Source organism: Dipodomys merriami, unplaced genomic scaffold, assembly GCF_024711535.1.
Source record: "Dipodomys merriami isolate MVZ:Mamm:240054 unplaced genomic scaffold, mDipMer1.0.p SCAF_6, whole genome shotgun sequence".
In the NCBI taxonomy this organism is placed as follows: Eukaryota; Metazoa; Chordata; class Mammalia; order Rodentia; family Heteromyidae; genus Dipodomys; species Dipodomys merriami.
This window is the reverse complement of record NW_027206179.1, coordinates 41458114-41482723: the sequence shown is the minus strand read 5'-3', so window position 1 is coordinate 41482723 and position 24610 is coordinate 41458114. Positions and strand designations below refer to the sequence as shown.

At 38.8% G+C, this 24610-nt stretch overlaps 1 protein-coding gene across 2 annotated transcripts in view; it reads right to left on the bottom strand.

Moving 5' to 3' along the window:
- Dach1 (dachshund family transcription factor 1) overlaps positions 1–19313 on the bottom strand; it is a 383776-nt gene extending 364463 nt beyond the window's left edge. For both annotated transcript variants that reach the window (XM_070002867.1, XM_070002868.1), the window contains exon 1: positions 17718–19313. In XM_070002867.1, coding sequence (XP_069858968.1) covers positions 17718–18544 — 827 coding nt within the window. In that variant the 5' untranslated portion in view covers positions 18545–19313. The remainder of the gene's footprint in view (positions 1–17717) is intronic.
- Between the last annotated feature and the right edge of the window lie 5297 nt (positions 19314–24610).

The window sequence follows — 24610 nt, the reverse complement described above, 5'->3', positions numbered from 1 at the left end:
TTTGTCAAACTATAAAGAAGTTTGCCATTCTCTAAGAAATTTTTTTTCTGTTTATGAGACAAATACAAGAAAGAATAAAAGTTAACATCAGAGGCACTGTATTAACGTGTCCTTTGTGTACTGAACCCAAGACTGGTAGGAGTGATCATTTAGGAAGATCATTTCTGTTAAAGTTTACAGACAGCTTTGCCCACTGCTTAAAATCAAATAACTTTACCTCTTATATACTCTTAAATAAGCACACTGTTTGCAAACGATTGTGATTGGTTTTTTTTGCCCTGTAGAATTCATAAATGCATTTGAATTAAGAAGATTGCAAACACTTGGCTGCCATGGCCAACTTTACAGGCAATTGTATATCCAATAAATTGAAACTTCTGCCTCTAACTTCAAGAATTGAACTGAGCCAGGTACAGGAGCTTACACCTATAATGCTAGCTACTCAGGAGGCTGAGATCTGAGGATAGCAGTTCAAAGCCAGTCCAGGCAGGAAAGTCCATGAGATAGTACCATCAAAAAAAAAAAGAAAAACGAAAAGAAAAAATAATTGCATTGACAGTTACTGTTTTAGTGAAGCTAGAACAAACAACACCAAGATGTCGATAAGATTAATAAATCTCAAATCTGCATGGATTATGGTTAAGAAATTTTTTCAGTATTAATCCAATTTCCTTTGAAATAACATCAAAATATCTTTACAAAATACACTCACTACATGTTTATACTTGTTAAAACTCTAAAAACTGAACATTCATTTCATATTAATAATTCCATACTCTTGCTAACTTAACAAGACTGAAATAGAGAAGGCAAAAACTATTGAAAACAACAACTGGTTCACACGTCAGAATCTTACCCCTGATGTCTCAAGACACTTCCTTCAACATCGCAGCCTCTTATTGCAGATTCCTGTTCTGAACACTATGGGTAAGAGACCGTGCCTTTCTTTACGCAAGCCAGTGGATCGATTGGTCTTGGTAGAATCTTATTTTAAGACTCTTTAAGGTACTGATTTATGCACAATTGATCTGATCAGCCAGGCAGTCAATGTGATTTATTAGCTAAGATGGTCAAAACCCTTTTTTCTCCTCTTTCATGCAGTAGTTATTCACCTCATTAGAAGTGGAATCATTGTAGGAAGCTACTGAGAAATAAGAAGTTGAACCTCCTAGCCCGACTTCCTATTTCGCCCACTTTATGGAGCCACCAAATAATAGTAGTTCAACACTAAAACAAGAGCTGCTGTGCCCATGGAAAAGCCATTGTACACATTGTGGTTAGAGAAAGAGAGTAAAGGAGATCTCAGAGTTCTCTGCTCACAACCATTTTCAGCAGCAAATGTATTCATTTAGCCTCATGAGAAACTCATTTATTTAGTTCCTAGCACATACTTTTTTTCTTTTTGTTAACTACAGCAAGACAAATGACTTGTATTACTTTGTAATTATGAGATTTAACTAAACATAATACTAGCATTGTGCATAACAAGGGGTGGCAACCTACAATTTGCACACACACACATACACACAAACACACACACACACACACATACACTGCAGATGATGCATAAGATCTGCTTTTGAGTAGCCTATACAGTTTCATATCATGAGTCAAATACACACTTGCCTTTTCCAAGTACTTATATTTCCTGTGCTTGTTGGGGTGGAGGAAATCTGTAGCAGATGTCCCTTTCCTGGTTGATTCCAATCCAGGCCCGAATCCTAAGCCTACTTACCATTAACTATCTCCAGGTAGTTAAAGAAAAATAATATAAGATATGACCATTCCATTAAGATAGGTCTATTTTAGGCTGGGAATGTGGCTTAGTGGCAGAGTGCTTGTCTAGCATGCACGAAGCCCTGAGTTAGATTCCTCAATGCCACATAAACAGAAAAAGCTGAAAGTGGCACTGTGGCTCAAGTGGCAAAGTGTCAGCCTTGAGCACAGAGCGGCTCAGGGACAGATCTCAGGCCCTGAGTTCAAGCCTCAGGACCAGAAAAAAAAAAGGATAGTTCATTTTAGAGAAGCGTATTACTCAGTATCTCCTTGCTTTTCTATTCAATCTGCTGCTATGAGCTCAAGGCCTGGAACCTTAATTTCAGACAAATGGGCTTGCATTTCCCTTTGACTTAGAAATTCTTTATATTGCAGCAATTTCAGAAGCTGGAACATGCTAATAGCTTCCCCCTGTACCTTATCCCTAGCTACCAAGAGGTTGAGATCTGAGGAATATAATCTGAACTCAGCACTGACAGAAAAGTCCAAAAGGCTCTTATCTCCAATTAACCAGCAAAAAAAAAGCTGGAATAGAGGGGTAATCCAAGTTGTAGAGAACTAACCATGAGTGAAAACAGATAAGTGATCATTTATTTTAAATAAGTATATTTATTATACAAATAAATTAATAGGACAAAGAATAAGATAATTTCTCGAACATATGAATGTTTTTAATAATTCTCCCAGGAGGTGAAGTAATACCTGTCCTTATTACCAAATATCAATATCAAAATGCCAACACATTTAGCTGGTAAACCAGACACTGGTAGCTCTTGCCTATTGTCCTAGTGACACATGAGCCTGAGATCTGAAGATCAAGATTTGAAGACAGACTGGACAAACAAATCCACTAGACTCTTCTCTCCAATTAACCAGCCAAAGTGGATGAGTGGCTCAAATGGTAAAACACCACCCTTAAGCAAAAAAGCTAAGCAAGATTATGAGGCTATGACTTCACACCTTAGTACCAGAAAAAAAAGTGTTGAGATGTTGTACACGGGTACACCCATGTCTGTGCATGCTGATGTGCAATGTATATATGTGAGTATGTGTGCATAGATTTATGGTTCTTCTTACTGAAAAAAATCCCAGCAAAAAGTTTTACAATTTCAGAGTTGCATCAGTGAGGGACACTAGTCTAAGTTTCGTAGTTCTTTCTCATCCAACTTTTGCTATTGATCATCAATTTTTCTTCTTCAAACTCTTCCTTAATACAGATTAAGAGAAAATGGTTTCTCCTGAGTTAGAATTTTGCTTCAAAATGTTAACTGAATTGCTGTTCCCATAATTGTGTGCTTTCTAAGACAGTTAAAACTCAAATGTCTATAACCAGTCCTATACTTTACATTCCAATATACATTACATTTGGTATAGCTTTACATTGTAATTGGTAAATTATACATTGGTAAATTATTATATAACTGGTAAATAATACATCATTATAATTGTTAAATGATGCGTTATTTACCAATTTGATTTATTCAGTCCAAGCTTGAAATAAAGCTTTGCTTCCATTATAAACAGCTTAGAAGAAGAGTTCCTTTTCCTTTAGTTACTTGTATTTTCTTACCACCAGTTCTATAAATAGAATAAGAGACTCCAGGGAGAATAAGTGAGTTGGTACATAGTGGATTTCTGGTTGTTGAAATCATTCACCCTTTGGACTTGTGAACCACAAAGCACCCACAGCTTAGCAAATCCCAGCATAACACAAGCCATGTCATGTCTTACAGCTTTCACACAGTCTGCCCATTCTCCCCTCCTTAGAAAGTTAAATGGCTCAATATCGATGAGCCGGGCAACAACTGACATCTGAGTCTATGCAACAACAGTTCTGCCATTAAGCACGTGCTATTAATGTAGTAAAGAGTACAGATTCATCTTAAACTTAGGACTCCTTGGGATGAATATTTCAGTCTGAGGGTCAAAGCATTCTCAACAGTTTCTTTTAGCATTTGATTCTAAAAAAGAATGCAGACTAGTGAATTCTCAGTGCATTGGTTTACTGTGAAGGTAACACACTTCACATAGCTAAACGACACATTTACATGGCGGGAGTGCCAATGGAGTATGTTTCATCAGACATCCCTGGAAGCCGTCTGGCCAATAGGAGTGGTTTGAAATGGTTCCCTAATCACTGTTGAAATCACTGATAGCACTGTCTGTCCACACTATGACAGACAAAAGCTGAAATGTATTAAACATAGCAATCCATCATCCTGCAGATGGAAAGCAGGAGCCAGCCGAGTTCAGAGGCAGTGACTACCCGCTGCTTAACAAAGGCTGGAGTCCTGACAGTTCAGTCCCTTCCTAGCTACTCACTACCACCCCTCCATCTAAGATGAATGAGTATAATCAATGAGGGAGAAAGCCTGCTGGGGAACTCAAATTCAAACATTGTTACATGTAAAGTGCTGCTTTTTCCCCTAATCAGAACTGTTACTTAAACAGTTTTCTCCAAATACAAGAAGATAAATGACTGAAGGAATGAAGGCTACATGCAGAAACTGAGTCAAGGAAATATATCCTGAGAAAAATACTTCAACAGTATACTACTTAAGTTTGGAAAACTCTGTAATAAGGCCATGATATAAATTCAGAGGAGTTTTTTTTGTTTTGTTTTGCTTTGTTTGTTTTAATGCTACCTAATTAAGGGTCAGTTTACAATGAGAGTAAGTTTACATGGTTTGGAACAACTTACTTGGGATACCCTCTTTGAATAACTAAGAGGTTATTATTTTTAAAGAAGCACCAAATAAAAGGAAATTTATTAACCGATGTTCAATTCATTTACCATAGTTGTTACTAATAAGGACATAGGAACTTCACAACAGTCAAAGGGAGGAGGGTAAAACAACCCTCAACTGCTAACAGCACATTAACAAAGTAGAGAAACGAAAGACACTTTTCTTTGGATTTCAGCCTTGTCATTTCCAATTTTCTGCTCCTTGGACATGCTTGTATTCAAATTCTGGAACATCTATTCAGCATATCAATCCTAATTAGACAATCTGGGTCTGGAAAGGATGAGAGCTGGGTCATTTGCATAATTTAATCATAAATACTCAGTGATACATATTTCCAAATGCATTTGTACAATTATCTTTTCATCCTTGGGGCAATGGTATTAATATGATTAGGCAATATTTCTGGAAAAAACAGACAAGTATGCACTCTTTTTAACTGCAGCTTAGGGCGATATGAAAAATTAATTAATTTCTGAAGAAAATCAATTTCTCTACGTGACCACATTAGACATTGCTAAACCACGACTCAGAAACCTCTCTCAATCTCTACATTTTATCAGGCCCTTCTAAATTTTGATTAGTATGTGACCAACTGGGGAGAAACACTGGTAATGTTTCAAAAAGCATCTTAAATTTTGAAGAGACTTTTCTGCTTCCTTTCTTTTCAGCTACAACACTCATCCACTTTAATGTGTTGTTATTTAACCAGTCAATGAGAAACCTGTGCTTTGGGTGAGAGCTGATCTTGAGTGATCTTTTATTAATGTACATTAACAGATTTCAAGGACAAACAGGATAAGGTTACTTTTGAAATGGTTTCTCAAGACATGGATTTATTTTCATCTAAAGTAATCTTAATTCACATGAGACTGTTATTAAGAAAAATTAGATGGGCCAAGTCATCTCAAAGAGTAACCTCTATCATAAGGAAAACGTTGTAACATCCTGGGTAGAGATTGAAGAACCCAGGTGGCTAATCTGATTTTTAGTAAGAGATTCTGCTTTGTATGTTAATTCGTAGAAAAGAAAAGAGGTGACATTTGTGAGTTTAAATGCACTATTCTTTTCAATCAAATGAAAAAGTAGAAATTACTGCATGCAAATATGCAGTATTCATTTAATTTGCATAAAGGTGCTTGAACAAATTTTTGATTCTAACAAGCTCATTTTTCATGCGTTTTGTCTTTCATCCTAATCTAGCATCTGTCATTCCTTTTTGAAGTTATTATCGGCCCAATTCCCTCTTGGGCATGGTTGCTGGGTGACCGGTATCTTAGCACCCACTTTGACAGGAACAGATGTGAATCTGATCAAGAGATTTCCCAGGGGTACCTGAAATCACAAACAACTTTTGTGAAAAACAAACAGCATTCCTGTCATGGACCCTTATTTAACCCACTACCCCCAAAAAGAGCAAAGAGTTTACTCCAGATCAAATATTCGCTTTTGATTTTTATTTCCTAACATTAGAATAAGCAACTTTAATTTTAAAAAAGAAATTTCATTTTCACACTGATAAATTTGGTCTTAACAGTTCAAAAGAATTGAGTTTAGTTATAATTGGCTAAATGTTGATAGGTGAATTATATAGTAAAGTGTTTTTCTTTTATTTATATAAATTCTACCAAGCTAAGAGATTACTTTTAATAACTGAGATAATAGGGATATTTAAGAAGATGAAATTTGATTTGGTGTCTAAAAGCTTAGTGTTTGGGTTATCAGAAAGACTTCTGGACAACTAAGGATTGCTCTAAAGAACTGCCTAAAAAATAAAAGTTTCGTCCTTCTCTGAATGAATTTTGTAGCAAGATTTTTAAAGCTGATTCTTTTCCCAGTTCTCATGGCACGGGTACCATCAATCATTATTGGAAATAGAGCTGCAAGGTGCCACTGGAAGACAAAAAGGGTCATAGAAATTTCATATCATCGCCATTACAAAAGTCAGAATAGGTTGTCTCTCATGAAATAGGTTCTGTAAAACAAACATAATGATCTTATGATCCACTTACTTTTCCTCCTTCCATTGCAGAGAAAGTGGGGAGCAATGGCCATGTTAAACCACCATGAGAGTAGTAGGGACAAACTTTTAAATTAAATATATAATCAGATATTTGTATTTTATAAATATAACAAGACACTGACGTTAAGAAACAACTTGAACAATTGGCTTAACTTTTCAACTTTATTAAAATAGTAATTGTAAGCTCATTATCAGTGCTTTTGCTACATAAAAAGCCATTCCTCTTCACTCTGTATATGTATATATAAATATATATGTATATATAATTCATATACAAATATATATTCATGTGCTCATGTGCTTAAAACACTAATATTTTCTCCTCTCCTTGATAGCAATTACTTAGGATAGCTAGCTCTGTGATGCATCTTCCAATGGAAATTTTAATACTTCATTCTCTCCACTCCAAAAATGAATGTATTATTACCATTCTTATTAGGAATTTTTATGTTTGGTTTTTGTAAGAAAGTAATAGCTTATCCAAATGATTTTTACAAATATCACATGCAGAAAGAAGTGAAGGTTGTTGAAATTCTTTAATTTTTAATTGGGAAAGGTATTTTGTCATCAACTAAAATTCAATGATGAGATCATTAAACCCTCATAATTATAATAGCATACATAGGTATGTTGCTTCACCACTTATAAATTCTTCTGGAGTATATAAGAATTAAATCAAATAAAGTATATAGAGAAATCGATCTTCATGGTATAATCTAGTGGTGGTCATATAATAATATTAGCTTTATGAGTAAAAAGATTATGAGCGTACCCATTTATGTCCATTATAATTTGCCTGTATGTAATAGAGCATTTTGATATTCCAGAAACTAAGAAAACTATGAAGCATATCTGAAACTCTTGAATAAATACTTAACTTCACGTTTCCATTCTACGTAGCTAAATCCAAGTACCATGAAAAATAACTTATGTACTCCACTTATCACTGTCTTTGCTTATTTTAATTAGTTCCTAAAGCATGAAACTCCTTGGGGCAGCATAACTGAAACTTAAAGTAAGAACTATATCCATATAAAGTGTGATACAAAGAAAAATTAAATATCCTCATATAAAACTTTTTTTCCCCTGAAATGTTATGACAAGAAAGTTCCCTTTAAGATTCTTCTTTCACTTGATCTAATTGATACATGAACATTAATTAATTCAACAGCAAAAAACAAATGTTTTTACATTCCATATAAATAAATTTGTGTTTAAAGTCCTTAAATCTAGGATATATGTGTGAATGTATATATGTATAATGTACATATATTTTTAAAAAATAAACACTTTAAAAAGCTTCAAAATTTTTATGAAACTTTGGCTTATGGTGAAATATCATTGATTGATAATATTTTTTTAATTTCCTGAAAATATCAAGTTACTAAATATGGTAGCCAAACAGCTGTAAAAAGAAAAAAAAATCAAATTTGACCCAGAAGTCTCCAATATTAAGGTTTGAATTGGGATCAGTTCATTTCTTTCCCATGGGGTAACTTGTATAAATGTAATTCTATGGTTTCATAAAAGCAGGTCAAGTTTCTATCCCTGGGGGTCTGTTGGCAATTTGAAGCATGGAAGCACTGTTCGTGGCTACAAGTTCAAATCTGCATGTACTCTCAATAGTATAGAGAAAATAATCAGCCAACAACAGAGGTATATCCAACTTTGATTATCATAGTTACTTCTCAGAGCACACTTAATGGGTAAGAATAAATGTATCAGAGTGCATAAGCCATAAAATACTCTGAAACCATTTGATTGTTTTTATTTTTAGGATATGTGCATACCAAATGATGGAAAAAGCATGTTAAATGCTTCTACACAGATCAGAACATGCAGAGATGAACTTCTTATTATATATATGTATATATATGATAAATGTATATATGATATATGGATATAACGTACCATGTGTACATTATATAATGTACCATGTATACATGTATAATAAGTATATAAGTATATATAAGCCACATGTATATATATATGGCTTATTTATTATACACACATATATAATATATTTACACATATGTGGCTTATTTATTATACAGCGGGTTCTGAATCTGTCTTAAAATTCCATAAGCTTTAACTGAGGTTTAAACTTTAAAGTGGACAATATCTTATAAGCTCCTTTCTAATTCTCCTTTCTAATTTGCAAAAAGTGTATGTCTGCTTGCACTTTTACCAATGATGTAAGGATTTGACAAATGCCATGGAATGATTGAGAAGGTAATTGATTTCAATTTAAATGGACCTTTACCAGGTGTTTTCAAAGACAATTACAATCTACTGCAAGATGTGGTAATATACATCTCCTCATGTAGACCTGAAGATTAACCCACTGACCTTTTTCCTAACTCATCTCATTGATGGCAAAGCTTTTAGAAGCCACTTTATTTTAGGCTGTAAAATTATTTTTTCTATCATTACCCACTGATTCTAAAAGGTATGCTTGCCCTAAAGTGCAAGAAGCAATGAGATAAACCAATAAAAAAAATAGAAAATTTGTAGTTATTCAGTACATTCCAGATTTTTAGTAATGGCTTAATATCTACTTCATACAAAAGAAAAACATAGTTCTCCCATACGTATTTTTAAATAGAGAATCAATCAACCTTGTGGTTATCTTAAGAACAAAGCTAGTTAAGATTTTAATCACTGTGCTCCTAAAAGTATGTAAGTAGAAATTATTGCTTTACTCTAAAATTAGTTTTAAAGTAACATATGTCTTCTATGGATTATACATTATAAAAAATCCAATTTCATTGTTTTGTTATTGTCCCATAGCCATATGTACTAAAGTTGTATGAATATGTACATGTAAATATACACATACATGTAGAGGCTTTGCTCCCAATGTGTTATAACCATTTATAGCATGAATACATAATGAACTAAGATGTACATAAATAAAAATATACATCTAGAAATCTCTAACCCACTGACAGAAACAATCCATTCTCTGTACACACAGGAAGATCCACTCTAATTTAAAATATGTGACTGGGCTGGGTGCTAGTGGTTCATGCTTGTAATCCTACCTACTCAGAGGCTGAGATCTGAGGACTGGCTTCCAAAGTCCCCAGGCTGGAAAGTCCATGAGGTTCTTATCTCCAATTAACCACTAAAAAGCTTGAAGTGGAGCTGTGACTCAAGAAGAGTGCCAGCCTTGAGCACAAAAGTTTAGGGACCATGCCCAGGCTCTGAGTTTAAGCCCTAAAACCAGTACACACACACACACACACACACACACACACACACACACACACACACACACACACACACACACACACACACACACACACACACACACACACACACACACACAGAGTGACTGGTAATACAAACTTTAAAGTTCTATACATTGTTCTTTAAAATTTAAGGTACTATTAAAATTACAAAGTGCCCAACTCAAAATATGTAATTCATGAGACATTTACTGAAATTTAAAAAAATTAAAGATTTTGGTCAATGACCCTATAGATGACTCCTTTTTTATCTTTTGAAAGTGTATTCTCTTAATAAACATTACTATCACTTTTACTAAAAGAAAATAGAAAATTCTAAACATAAAGTAGAAATCAGTACATTTTAGCAGCACTGTAGTAAGTTCAAAGCTTTCAACTTCCAACTGGTTTACTTCATTACGCATTAATAAAATGTTTTTGAAATATCAGACTATGAGTAACACAGTCCCTTTATTGTTGCTGTTAATAAAAAAAATTCAGGATATACTTCAAGATGTTAGCAAAGTATCTCCTATGCTCAACAAGTGAAGAAAATGATTTTTTCCTTGACTGACATATTCTAGAGATTTATTATCATTTATCTAAGATATGACCAGTATGCCTTAGATGGAATAAAAAGTATTAACCAAAAATGTTTCTATGTGCTTCCAGTAGTTTCCTTTCAGTGATGCACTTTCCTGAGACACACAAGAATGTAAGATCAAACAAGTTAAGTTTATTTTTCCCTAGTGTGATAGAAAGGGCAATCTAATTATTTAGAAACATTTGTATTATATAAAGTTAAACATACTTTAACACTGTACACTTTTCAGATGTTATGCTTACTTCACCATGCATTGTATTAAGGAAAGGAAAGCATTTGCCAATTGTTAAATGTGACTCTTCAAAAATTAGCCAACATGTTCTGTTGCTTTATGAAAAATATCTTAATAGTATATCCAGTTTTATCAAATATAAATACTTTCACGTTTTTCTACAGGATTCTTAAAGGTCTACTACTATTTTGTAAAACATATCTCTTACTCCTCTTTCCTAAGTGAGTTTTGTATTCTTTTACCAATAAAATGTAACATCAGTCTACCCTCTGCTTCTCTGTGTTCAATGTTTGAAGATTTCCCAACTAAGTGAGATCATGCAGTAATTCTCTTTCTGTGCCTGGTGTCTTCCAATTCAACTCCTTGGTAGAATATCATCACTAGGTTTCAGGTATTGTATTCAACCTGCACAAGGATAATTTGTTTTAGCTTCTTCTTCTATTGAATATCATATATCCTACACACACACACACACACACACACACACACACACACACACACACACACACACACACACACACACCTCTTTTCCTCTCTCCTTCCTCCCTCTTGCCTTTCCTCTTCCCTTTCTTCCCTCCTTTCTCCCTCCCTTCACTCCAGTAGTTCCCTCCTCCCTCCATTCCTTCCTCTTCCTCTCCTTCTATTCTCTCTTCCTCTCTTCCTCCCTTCCTCCCTCTTCTTCCATTCCTCTCTCCCCCTCTCCCTTTTCTTTTCTCCCTCCCTCCCTCCTTTCTCTCCATCATCATTCTCTAAACTAATTTTTTTTAAGGAACTGGCTATTCCATGTTTAGCAGTGCCACATAGATTAGAGCACATTATTATACTTATATTAAACTAAGACCAACTAACCTAACTAATGTACTATGACTAACATAGTCATTACATAGTACATTTTCTAGTTTAATTAGTTGTTTTGACAACTTTCACTCAGTGCAATCATATATGCTTTAATTTATAGAAGAATCCTGCTTTGAAATCCTGGATCCATCTCAAGGCATTTTGGATCAGAAAGCAATGGACTCACACAAAATTCAGCCATTGACAAATCTAAGATCCAATTTAGAAAGCTCAAAAAGTGAAGTTGTGTAAATTGAGGGAATAAAATTGTTCTTCTCTTAGGAAAGAAATCTGTGCCAGAATATACCATGAAATTTAAAATGCTCTTGGTTTGAAACCAATGACTATGAATCAAATGATGATTCAGGTCATTTTCTAACAATGTCTAACAATAGCTCATCACACTAAAAATATTGTATGCTTGATGTTCTTGTTTTCTGAACCAAGAATTTGATGTTATGGTAATGAATATCTTCTAGTATATAACATAACCCCCCAAAACAAATAAAAGGTGCTTATTTTGCTTTTTGGTTTTTTTTTTTTTTAACAAAACAGCTATTATAGCATAAAATTACTTTCCATTAGGAATACTTTGGACAAATTAAGGAAGAAAGTAAAGAAATTTGAACAGAATGCAAGTTTGCGCAGCAACTTTCTATGTCTGAAAGAAACACATGTATGGAGACTTTGAAGTTCTGATAGTACACATACCTAAGCTCCATTAAGTAGTCTTTTAATTCATTATTTTTTATTTTAAAAAATTAATCAATGAACATAACATCATAGAGAAGGAGCTTGTAAATGCAGTCTCAAAGCCTGAAACAGTAAATGTTTTCTTAATATTTAAGTTGTAGCCTTTACGTAAGTATAACATATATCTCAAACTGACCAATCAGGATGCATTACCTCGGTGAAGAGAAAGGTGCATTGAACATATACTAAAAGTTGGTTTTTATAACAATTCAAATATAAAATTAAACTTTATCTTAATTACATTCCAAAATACCCTTTTAAAAGTGTATTATCTTTTTAAAAGTGTATTATTTGAGGTGGCTTTTTTCTGTGTTAACAGTGTGCAGATAATATATATTTAAAAGATAATATTCAAAGTTTAGTAAAAACAGAAAAATCTTAAAATCAATATGTTCAATGAAATCTAGAAGACTCACCTGTACTAGATAGAAGGCATACATTAAATTAACTTCTTCAGACAAGGATTCAAAGAAAGACAATTTATTACCTGTGAGAGTCTCATTTCCTATTACATTTTGCAATATTTCTTTCTATGTTGCTAATACATTGTTTCTTGACTATTTTACTTCATTGACAAAGGAAATTCTATGACTTGAATAAGATAACTTGAAAAGGTAAAATAATACTAATTGGTAGTCAAATCACAAATTGTTCTTAAAATGGTTGCACATTAAACTAATTTACACATGCTACTTACATTCCAGAAACAAAACAGCAAATGAAAACAAGAAAGCATATTATGTTTGTGAATGCTGGTGAATCAAATGTAGCAAATTGCCAAAGAGAAGAGAGATGTATGTTCAAATCATGCCAAGTCTGTAATCAATATTGGGTATCATGTCTCTAGGGATTTGGGGAGGTAAGCAGGGCAAAAGGAGGGTGGCTAATATTAGTCTCAATAATTTACTTGCAACGTCCAAGAGATATAATATGTTAAACATAAGAAGAATTTTAAAGTTTTGTATCCACTGTCAAAAACTGCAAGGAATCTCTGGGGAGAGGAGATGCCTGTCTTGTAGTTTATTCTATGTAAGTGAAGCTGTGTACGATAAAATATCATATGTGCAAATCAAATTTCTTTCCTGGACATTAGTAATAAACTATAGAGTTCAAAAAAGTAAAGCATCTTTGTAGTCCTGTGCTCTATTGCCAGTAATGATGATGATGATTTTATTGGAGGCCAATTCCAGGGAAAACAACAGGTTTGAAAGATATCCAAAAAACTTAAGAAATTTGTTTTCTGTAATACCATGTAAACAATGAACACTAAATGTAAAACCTAGAATTTCTCATACCTATTTCATGTATTAATTATTAAACTATAATTTTCTAACCTTTTAAAATAGAAGTAAGTTGCAGTATCAAAACAACTTCCAGATTTTATGCCCTAGCCTTCTAGTCGTGGTGTATTCTTCTAGAAACGGTATAAAATGAGACACTAGGCTTTATAGGAACCATTAACCTACTGTAATACAAAACTTCAAAAGCATAATCTCTCTTTATATGAACTAATCCCTGAATTTTTCTGTGCCAAGTGTCATAATTATCTGTTAGAAGTGAGTGAATCTACATTTTGTTGTTTCTCTATGCACAAATCAGTGTGACTGAAAAACAGGCAAGAAGAGAAAATTAACTGGAGATGGTTCCAGCTTTCTATCTTTATTAACCCCTGACAAGAAAAATAAAGCTAAGAGTTGGGGGAGTGGGAATCCTGTTCTTCTTACACTTAACTTTTATTCATAAAGGGCTTGACAAGTCTTTCAATTTTCTGTCCATGGATGGTATACATCTATATTCATATAAAATACCTAATAAAGCTAACTGGAAATCTACTCATAGAAGCTAAAATAAGACCCTGAAAGAAAACAATCTTCTGGCAATAGTCAAAGAAATGAGCATTTTAGACTTGATGCAAGAGTCACTTTATATTACATAAAATCACAGGATGTGAATTCTAACTCAAATCTACAAACAAGCAATTGACTCATAGTATGTATATAATTGCTGTTCTTCATGTTGCTGTTATTTAATAGTCAACAACTGAATTCTGCTCATGTAACTAATGTTTAGTTTTAAAATAATAACTGGAGAAAACTGATCAAGGTCAGATTTTGCCTTTCGAGAACTTTAAAATATATTTCCATACATTTTCTTTCATGGTTTGAGAATTGAACTTTCTAGCTTTCCTATTCAGCAGGTGAGTTTCTTTTTAATTTACTTGTAATACTGACAGATGGCTTCAACATGCACTCCAGTTTTCATAGATAGCATACTAATACAATAGCCCCAAGCAAACTAAATCTAGTCTAAGGTTTGCTGCTAACTTATTGAGCCACTTGGAGCTCATTTATGAAGCTTTGCCTTTCTTTACATCTTTTCTGCTCCTCTGATTGCTTCATTTGAACATTACAAAGATTCATAATTATATATATATTCTTTAAATGCTAAAATATGCTCCTCTCAAACACCATCTACACTCTATATAATACTGTATGCAACCAACAGACATAATTTTATAGTTTTCCTTCTGGCAGTTTCTATTATTCTCTGCATTAATGATTCTCTTATCCTGTTAAGTAACTACAGCAGAAACCAGCATGAACAAAATCAATGTAAATAGTTGAATGGAAAACAACCCATAACATAGGCATGAATTGTACTTGAATGAAAAATAATTTTAGTTTCTAAAATTTAACATGCAGAACATGTAGGCTGTTGATTCCAAATTAAAAACTGATAGCACTTGCAATCAACATCAAAAATAATAATGCCTTACAATGAAACTAGCATGTTTTTGATAAGAGAGAATTCAAATGTCAATTTTCTATTTCCTTAATGCAGAGATCGTAGAATTCGAGTAGATATCTGCAACCATGTATTTTCGTGAGTTAATGCCTACAATACTTGCATGTTAAATACATGTTAAATATTTAAGTAAGCTTTTTAGTTTATACAAAATCAAAATTCAATACTGTCAACCCATTTTCCATACTGAACTTAAAAATAACCTGATAGAGGATTTTTAGAGCAACACATTTAATTACAAAGTGTTAAGGCCAGGTAATTGAAGTATAATTAGAGTAGTGATGAGATATATTTGAGGGAATAAACAATTCCACAGAATTGAACTTATCTTGGCTCTCCAAGTTTAAACTCCAGAGTTGTTAGGAACCTCAGGGAGTTTTAAAAATTTAGTTAATAACTTTAAAAAAAATTCTTCTTGGTCCATACATTAAGAACTTGAACTCAATGTCTAGGAATTTCTTTTTTAGAAAGATTGCTTTACATTGGTTATAACATTAATTATTACGCAATCACTGGATGATGTTTTCTCAAGCAGTTACACATGTGTGCATGCCAGTGTATGTAAAACAGCTACTGATTACCTGGTACAATGCATGCCTTAAGAAACACACAAAGAGAATTTGGATTTGAAGAAGAGTGGCTCTATCACTTGAAAAGAGAAAAGCCAGAATTCCACCAATTCATTGGATAGTGAATTTCACAGCAATCATGCCGAAAGTGACTTCAAATTTTATCTAACCATTCTTCGGAACAACTCCAGAACAATATTCTGTCCTGGTTCAAATAGTATTAACAATAGATGTGGGGCAAGTATTTGATATTCTTAATGACCAAGGCCTCCAATTATCTGGCTAAATGGTGTTCAGTGATATTCATTTCCCCCTCCTCCCCCACCCCCCGCATTCTTACTGCCACCTGTCCATCCCCTTCTGGAAGCGCGTATGCCCCTAAGATACTTTCAATGAAGTTCGAATACGGAAACACACCCATCCCATGTGCAAAATGGCAAATAAGCACGGAAGAGAATTTCTGGATAGGTCACAGTAAGACGATTGCTGGAATAGACTTCGAGTTTGATTTTGGTTAACAGTCTCTTCTGGCCCTGGAGAGAGGAATCCTTGTCCCAGGAAGAACTAGCAGCGTTTTCATCTGCATTTCCCTCTGGTATCCCTCCTTCCCACCCTCAGTTTCCCGGGCTGTTATAGAGCTCACTCACGAGGCTCCCTCCCCCCAGCCCAGCCCCGTCTTTAAGCTTATTTGGAGGTTAGCAAAGTTTCCGCGCAAATTGCGAGCCCAGTTCCCACGTGCGTCGCTGCAGGTCTCCAACTTTCCCCATTCACTCTCTTGCCGGGGAAGTTCTGAACTTTTTTCCTTCTGCGCTTCCCTGATGCGAGCAGAGGAGGAGGGGGACAAAAGCGGACCGGGGAAAGGGGAAGCGGTGCAGGGCTTCTACCCCGAAACTCCTCGAAGTTGCCCCACTCCCGCCCCCTCTCGGTAGATCCTCCCCCAAGGAAGGTTCATTAGCATAAAACTGGTCGGGCCGGGCACCCACTCTCCAGCGCCGGCGAGCGCGCGGTGGGGGCTCCGAGGCCCGGCACACAGGGTTCAGTCTGCGGGGTATCCCGGGGCCCAACGTGCACCTGCTGTCGGCGTGAGCTAGCCTTAAACGCGGAGAGAAGCGAAGAAAGGGGGGGGGGTCCTACTTTATGTGTGTGTACGACGGAGAAAGACCAGAAACGAGAGAGAGAGAGAGAGAGAGAGAGAGAGAGAGAGAGAGAGAGAGAGAGAGAGAGAGAGCGCACTGTAATTCCTTGCCCATCAGCTTCCACGAATCTGGCAACGGGTCACCTTCTCTCCTAAAAGGAAACCCGATGGAACCCTCCTCGCATCCAGCTTTTTTTTTCCTTTGCACACGCACACGCTTGCCCACGGACACACGCACACATGCGTGCACACGCAGACCCCTCCCCTAGACAGGCTTTCCCGGGGGACTTGGGGCAGAACTCGGGGCAGTCCTCTTCCCCCCCCCCCCAACGCCCCGCCGCCCCGCCGCCAGCGCCCCGGGACTGCCCCGGGGGCCTCAGGGCCTGGAGTTTTCCTTCCCCTCCTGACCTCGGAGTGCCCTCCTCCGCTGCCAGCCCGCTCCCCGGACTTCCTAGTGGGCCCCTCGCCGGGAGCGTGTCTCCCAGATCCCCAAACCCTGCCAGGCAGGGTCATGACCTCTCCTCCCCAGCCCCACCCCCACCCCTCGCCTATCGGGAGGTGCTCCGAGGTGGCGGTGGAACTCAGGTGCCGAGGGGGGAGGCTTGGAGGAGGGGGATGGATCGAAGGCCGCCGGGCCCGAGGAAAAAAAGGGGGGCTGCGGCTCCGGGAGAGGCGCGCGGCGCTCCCCTCCTTCCCGCGCCTCCCCAAGTCCCTCCCCAGCAGCGCAGCCCCAGCGTCCCCGGCGGGTGTGGGGGCCGGCGGGCTGGGAAGAGGCAGGTCTGGGCCGGGGTGTGGGTGTGGGGGGGGGGTCACCAACTTCTCAGGAGGTCGGGCGCGGCCCCGGGCGCCCCGGTGGAGAGAGAGAGACGGAGCGGGGAGCGGGCGGCGCTCGGCAGGGCGCGCGGCGGGCGGGCGCGCGGAGCGAGCGGCGCGGGGCTGGGGGAGCGAGGAGGAGGTGAGGGGTGAGACGGGGGTCCCGGAGAGCGGGGGGCTGGGGGAGCTCTTTTACCTGGCGTTGGTGCAGTCATTGTAGAGGGTCTCGAAGTCCTTCCTGGAGATGAGTTTGCAGCGGTTGACTCCGGGCTGGATGGCGCCCAGTCCCCTCAGGATGCGAACCTGTTCCACATTGCACACCACCGGCGTGATCTCCAACCGCTTCAGCTTGGTGTAGACCGTGTGCAAGCCCCCCACCAAGTGCTTCAGGAACAGGTCGAAAGCCTGGGGCAGGCAGATCAGCTCGCAGCCCTCCACCGTGAAGGAAGCCACTTTGGCCCCCCTCAGATCCACCATTTTGCACTCATTATTCTGGGGGGTGTTTTCCACTGGGGACGGGGTTGAGTACACGGGCTTTCCGGGGAGGGGGCCGCAGCTGCTGCTGCTGCTGCTGCTGCTACTGCTGCTGCTGCTGCTGCTACTGCTGCTGCTACTGCTGCTGCTGCTGCTACTGCTACTGCTGATGCTGCTGTTGCCGGTGCTGGCGGTGATGGGGGTGCTGGAGGCGCCGCCGCCGCCGTTGCTCGCGGCCGCCAGGCTGGGGTTGCAGTTGCCGCCGCCGCCGCCGCCGTTGCCGCCGCTGCCGCCGCCGCCGCCTCCGCTGCCGCCGCCGCCGCCGCCGCCGCCTCCCGGAGAGGTGACTGTGGCCGCCGCCGCCGCCGCGATGGGCTCCGGCCGGAACAGAGTTGGCCCAGAAGGCGCCTGGGGCCCGATGGACGGAGCCGGAGACGAGGTCGCGGAGGAGGTGGAGGTGGTGGTGCCCGAAGAAGAAGCAGACGTGGAGATCGGGGGTTGAGGGGGGACCAGCTGGGTCGGAGGGATCAAAGCCGCCGGCACTGCCATGGTCACATAGAAGGGGAAACAGAAGGAGGAGAGAAGCGAGGGGGGGGGAGAAAAAGTTGCCACACGGACACACGCGCGCGCGCACACACACACACACGCACACACGCACCCAACACCGAACACACTCACCCGGGAAGGGCCAGGGGGAGAAGGAGCGAGCGAGCAGCGCGAGCTAGGGAGGGAGGGAAGGGGGGGGGAACAACCGCAACAACAACCACAACTCTCGGAGAGAAGATGAGGAGGAGAAAAGGAGAGAAGGGGGCACGGTGTGTGGGGAGGGGGGGGGAAGGTGAGGGCCGGAAAGAAGGAGAGAGCGAGCGAGCGAGAGGAGCGGCGAGCGAGCGCCCGAGGGGCGAGCGCGAAAAGCGCTCTAGAGAGAAACGCACAAAAGTGTCCCGCAAGTCGAAATGCGAGTCCTCTCCGGGGGGCTGAGATCCAGGGCTGGTTTGGGGAGGAGGGGAGAGGTAGGGAGGGAGGGGGGTGGCGGGGGCGGGGAGGGTCGGCTGTGGTGGTGTGGGTCCCGGCTCTAGCACAAAGTTAAAGATGAAGGTGAAAAGGAGGAGGAGGAGGAGGAGGTGGAGGATCGAGGGACTTGGGTGCTCCCTGGCAAGTACATTGATCAAAGATTGAGCGGGGAATGACAGAGAGAAAATGAGCTGAAAAGTGCTGGCTGCCGGCTGGACGAGTTGTTGTTGTCACAGGGTGCAGAGGGGAGGAGCTCCGGAAACTTGAAATACCCTTTGAAGCCGCAAAAACCTCACTCACTAGTATTAACCCAAATTATCCAACCAGGAACTCGGAGCTGAGACTCGAGAGTCACAGCGAGACAGAGAGAAAGGCGGGGGGGGGGGGGGCACGAAGAGAGAAAGAGAGAGAGTGAGAAAGAGAGGGAGAGAGAGGGAGGGAGGGGGGAGAGGGAGCGTTTTAGGAGCGGAGGAAGGGAGGAGGGGAGGGGACCCCCCCCCAAAAAAAAGCCAGGACCAAGAAGAGGCGATCGGAAAAAGAGACGATCACCCACTTCTCTTACTACCGTTAGATTGCATGCCTAACACTCCGCTTCTTCCGACGACTCGCATTGTTTTGTTTTGTTTTGTTTTGTTTCAAATCCTCTCCAAAAGCTTCTAAGCAATCGCCTTGCCAATGGAGAGAGCGCTCTGAATTCTTTCTCCTTCAAGGATTGATCTCCGCGAGTTGTTTTTTTTTTTTTCATTCAGATAGATGGGGGATGGGGGTGGAGGGGTGAAGTGGGGAGATTATTCCCACTTGGTGATGCTTGAGAAGTTATTTTGAGCAGAATTTACGTTTGTCAGCAAAGCGTAATGTCTTCATGCCTCGGGTTGTTTTCTGTCTCTGTGAAAAAGTATGTATTTATAGAACGACAGTGCGATTGTCCGTCCGCATGGTGTTCAAGTTTGGGGAGAGAGTCAGTTCGACGTCGCGCAGGAATAATGGAATGCTTTGTGTAGAAAACCCTTGTTTCCTAATAAATAGGCTGCGGAAATAAATGCTTGCTATGAGAAGGATCGTTTAAATAACTTCACTTTCGCCCCCAAAGGTAGGTTAGAAATGTCTGCTGTATCTAGAGAATTTAAAGAGATCCGGAGCCCCTGAAGATTTACAAAGTGGGAAGCCAAACCACACGGATGTTTCTAACCCCAAACTCTAATTAATTCACCTGTCTGGCACAGTAACCAAGTCTTGCATCCTTTAGAACCTGAGAGTCTCCTTGTTAGTGCCATTTAAGGAACACAGTCATTGTTGTTGTTGTTGTTGTTGTTGTTGTTTTGCCATTTTTGAAAAGTGCCACTATAGTTTGGAAAAGTCCTTGTCAGTTTGTTAATGAAAATGGGTTTTGTAAATAATGAGAAGAATTAAGCTTGCCGGTTGTCTTGTGAGAGCAGAAAGGGTAGCTATGCTTCTAAGCAACATAAAGCAGTGTTGAGACTGACTCCTCTGGTCCTTCTTTCCCTCCCTTTCCTAACTTGTTGCATGGAAGTATTTATTCAAGGATTTTTTTTTAACAGTTTATGATCTAGACCTGGGTCACATCTGCTTGGTGCTTATATCTCTAGGAATCTTAAATAGTTAGGCTTTGAACCTGTCTGCGCTCGTTCAGTGATTTCACAAGATATGAAACAATGCCCTGGCATTTGACAGATTTTAAAAATAAAGCATTAGTTCACAGTTTTGGCAGATTTCATAATGAAATTTCTGCCATTTTGCCTTTGAAATGATCGGTTTTCACTGTTGTTTTTAGTCCTTTAGACTCTTCACAGTTTAGTGTCAAAGGGAACAGGAATGATCTACAGAGATATGTTAGGCTACTGACTCATTAATTAGTCTATATTTATGCTAAACTTTGGGGGCCACAGCAGTTTGATCCAGGAGGCTTTCCTGGGTCCAAAGAAAATTAAGAAAATTGGTGCAGAAAAGTAGATAAACTTTTACAAACACAGCTGCTTGGCCTAGCTGGCTAATGCATTTTCATATATTCAGAATATTTTTATTAATTTTCAGGATTCAAATCTGGCCTTAATCAAGGGTGGAGATTTGAAAATACTTTTTTAATGTATACACACACATTTTATCGTGTTTACGTATGTATTGGAAAACACTGCCAGTTTTAAAATGTCAAACTAGTGTGTTAAAGCACAGAAAAAATGAAGAGGAAAGATATTCAGCTCTGAAAAACTAATTTTTATAAAAACCTAACTTTAGAACTGTGCTTTTTTAACTTTAACCAACACGCATGTGGTTTTTAAATGCTAAAGCTATAGGTCATCATTTAAAATCTTACTCCCACAAAGAGGAAAAGATAAGAATTAAATTTCAAAAGTCTACCCTTACCTTTCTCATTCCTCATATTTCCCTAAACTCTCACTCATCCATTACCTGCCACTCTCTGAGGCCACAGACAGGAAGCAAGGTTAACAGACTAAGCCATAATTCCAACCCTGCTTCGCAGGAAAACCTGCACCCTCAGAGCACGTGCTCCACTCACCATCAGAACTGGGAGAGGTCTACCCCAACCTGAATGGACATCAGGTCTCTAAAGCAACTACCACTTTACTCCTTTGATCAAAGGGTAGGATCAGACAAGGCGTAAAAAGAAATGACTATACGTACAAAAGGAAAACCTTGAAATTTTAAAGCAGTTTCTCTTTTTTATCTTTCTTTTTTCTTCTTCAAAATATTCTGATTGATGGAGACAAACTGTGTTTAACAGAAGCACATAGATTAACTTGAGAAAGATTTCAACTTCTCATTCCCTGGCATCTGTAGCTTTCTGAGCTTTTGTCTTGTTTGTTTATTGTTTTGCATCTCTGGTTGTTCCAGGTCCTCTCCCTCTATCTCCACAGCCCCCAACCTTCACCCAATTTGCATAAGCAAAACTCAAAGTACTGTAACTGATATTAGAAAATTCTCCTTGTGTTTCGTGAAGACGCATTGTGCTGAAATCAATAAGACTGTTTAAAATTCAAAGACCTGCAAATCGCTCTGTTTGTCCTTTGATAGGGCCTGTGCTGATTAAAATGCTACCAAGAAAGCTTAATTGCTGCACTAATTAAGAAGTCTTTAATTTCTTTCCTAGGATATCGTTTGATGCTTAGCTTGTACCAGTTCAGGGAAGGTATTTTCTTCCCTCCTTCTGCCCCCTTCTGGCCCCTCCCCACCCCTCCCTTCCCTTTCCCCCCTGAGGAGAAGAGATCCGTAAGAAAGGGAAAGAATGGGAACTAATAGGGAGAGTGGTCTCAGGTCTCATCATCTATTGCTTAACAGAAATCGGGATAATCAGGATAATGAGTTTAATGCAATATGAGATGCAGTTTTGGGAAGAGCTGTAAGGTTGTAGGAGGTGGTAAGAAAATGCAAAGTAGCTGTTGCAGCTAAAGTCCGGGTGAATACCTGGTGACAACAGGCACTTTAGCGGATGATGAAGGCATCCTATTTGGTTAAAAGGGGCAGTGACAAGGAAATGAAACAAGGACACATAAAAGACTTTCTAAACCTGTGGTTTAACAAAGAGAGAATGGATCTGTGGAAAGATGGATTTGTGGTTGGTATTTGGTAAGTATCATTTTTATATTATGAGTGTAAAAGCATGAATTGTAGGAGAGGCACAGCACTGTATTACAACTACAACATCCTTATCTATTGACCTATTTTAGTCACTGATTTCTCAAGTGGGGAAACTGACTAAATTATTTCACAAAGCTTTCTCTCTAATCAATAGTTATTTTTTTAGGTTTATTCATGCTGAATTATAATTCTGGTAAATGCCTGCAAGGCTGAAGATTCTAAGAAAGATACCAATATTGACAAAGCCAGGATAAGTCAAGTTCTTAAATGTTCAGAGTTTCAATACAGCAATTGCTGTAGTTATTTTCAAAGTGAAAATGTATATTTTATAAGATATTCTAAAAGATCTCAAGTGAGAGAGCACCTTAAAGGATATATATATATATATATATATATATATATATATATATATATACATTCCCTTAATGTCTCAAATTTTCTTGAAAGCTTTAAGAATCCTCATCTTATGACATCTCTAAATGAAACAAATAATTCAAATATATGCACAAAAGGCAACTAGAAAAGATCATGGCAATACTCTTTCCTTAATTTTTCCCAAGTCATATTAGAAACATGCACAGTAAAAAATACAGATGTGTACTCCAGATATATACTGAATTTTTCAGTGACAGGACAAGGAGATAACATGCTTCATGGATTCAAAGGGAGATTTACCATTCTGAGCACGACGTCACTCTAATTATGTTTACTCTAATTGAAGGCAAGGGTTGTTTTTTTGTTTTTGAATCTGAAATTACTTTCAGAATTTTTTTAAATAATGCAAGTGGATCAAATGTTGATCACAAGCATTTCAATCTTTCAAAATGTATTGGAAAATTAAATGAAAAGTAGAGTTTGGTACAAACAATGCCCCAGGGCAAAAAACAACTAACACTAGATTTTCCAGTCCAGCCATAACACAAATCAATTTGAGCACACTCCTATGGCCAGACTGCCAGATTGTTATGACTGCTAATTCACTCAATCAAAGAATGCATTAGCACACTCGGCACAAATAGCCTTAACAATAGAGTACATTTCTCAACAATTCCAAGATCCATCACAATGCAGAAGTAAAGAGGAAGATCTCTTTTACATCTGCATATTTACTAATGGATCTGTTTCCTTAGCAGAAAAGTTCAAAAGGACAGACTAAGATGAACTTCAGACACAGGTTTATTAAAGAGCTATCAAAGTTTGGCAAGTCTAGAAAAGGTATCAGGGTACCAGTAGTTCACTCACTTTGTTAAAATGTTTCTCAAGAGAGAGTCCAAAATTTATGGTTGCACTTCAGTAGTAAATCATTGAAGATGGAAAAATTATGCCAAGGAACTCTCTCAAGCCTTTTTAACTGAGAGACAGAGCTTCTCCAGTCAGCTGGGCAGATAAACGTTGACTACTTAAACACACACTTTCCAACTTGTACTTCTGTAGCTTCTGTTCTCTCTCATTTTGTTTCAAGTTCTTGGTTTGGGTGGCTTTCACTTCCACAGGCTTCCTCTTTTCTAATTCCCTGCCTCTTCTGAAGAACCAGGAATTGGACTCTTATCTCACTGAGATGCATTGTCTAATCAAATGTAGAGAGCTTAGTGATGAATTACTCAAAGGACAGGAGGTGAAAGAGCTAAAGGTGAACACACTCTGACTGCAAGCATTCCAACTAATATTACAAACGTTGATTCTTGAAAACAAAACGGTGAAAATAGTTGTAAGTACTCTCGTGCGTTTAACAGCTCAGAAATGCAAAGGGCTGCATATAAGCTCAATGAATTCAAGTAGTAACTATCCCTTCACATTTGCACTTACCATAGATCCGGTTAACAAATGGCAAAGTTTGGCACCACTGGCTCTCCCTCCCCTCACCTGTTTTCCACCTGGCTCAGAATGAAGATCACATGAGGCAGAAAGTACTTTGGTGGCTATAGAGCAGATGATAAGAAATATCTAAACTCAGGCAGGAGGAGGAGGACGTAGCAAGAAAAACAA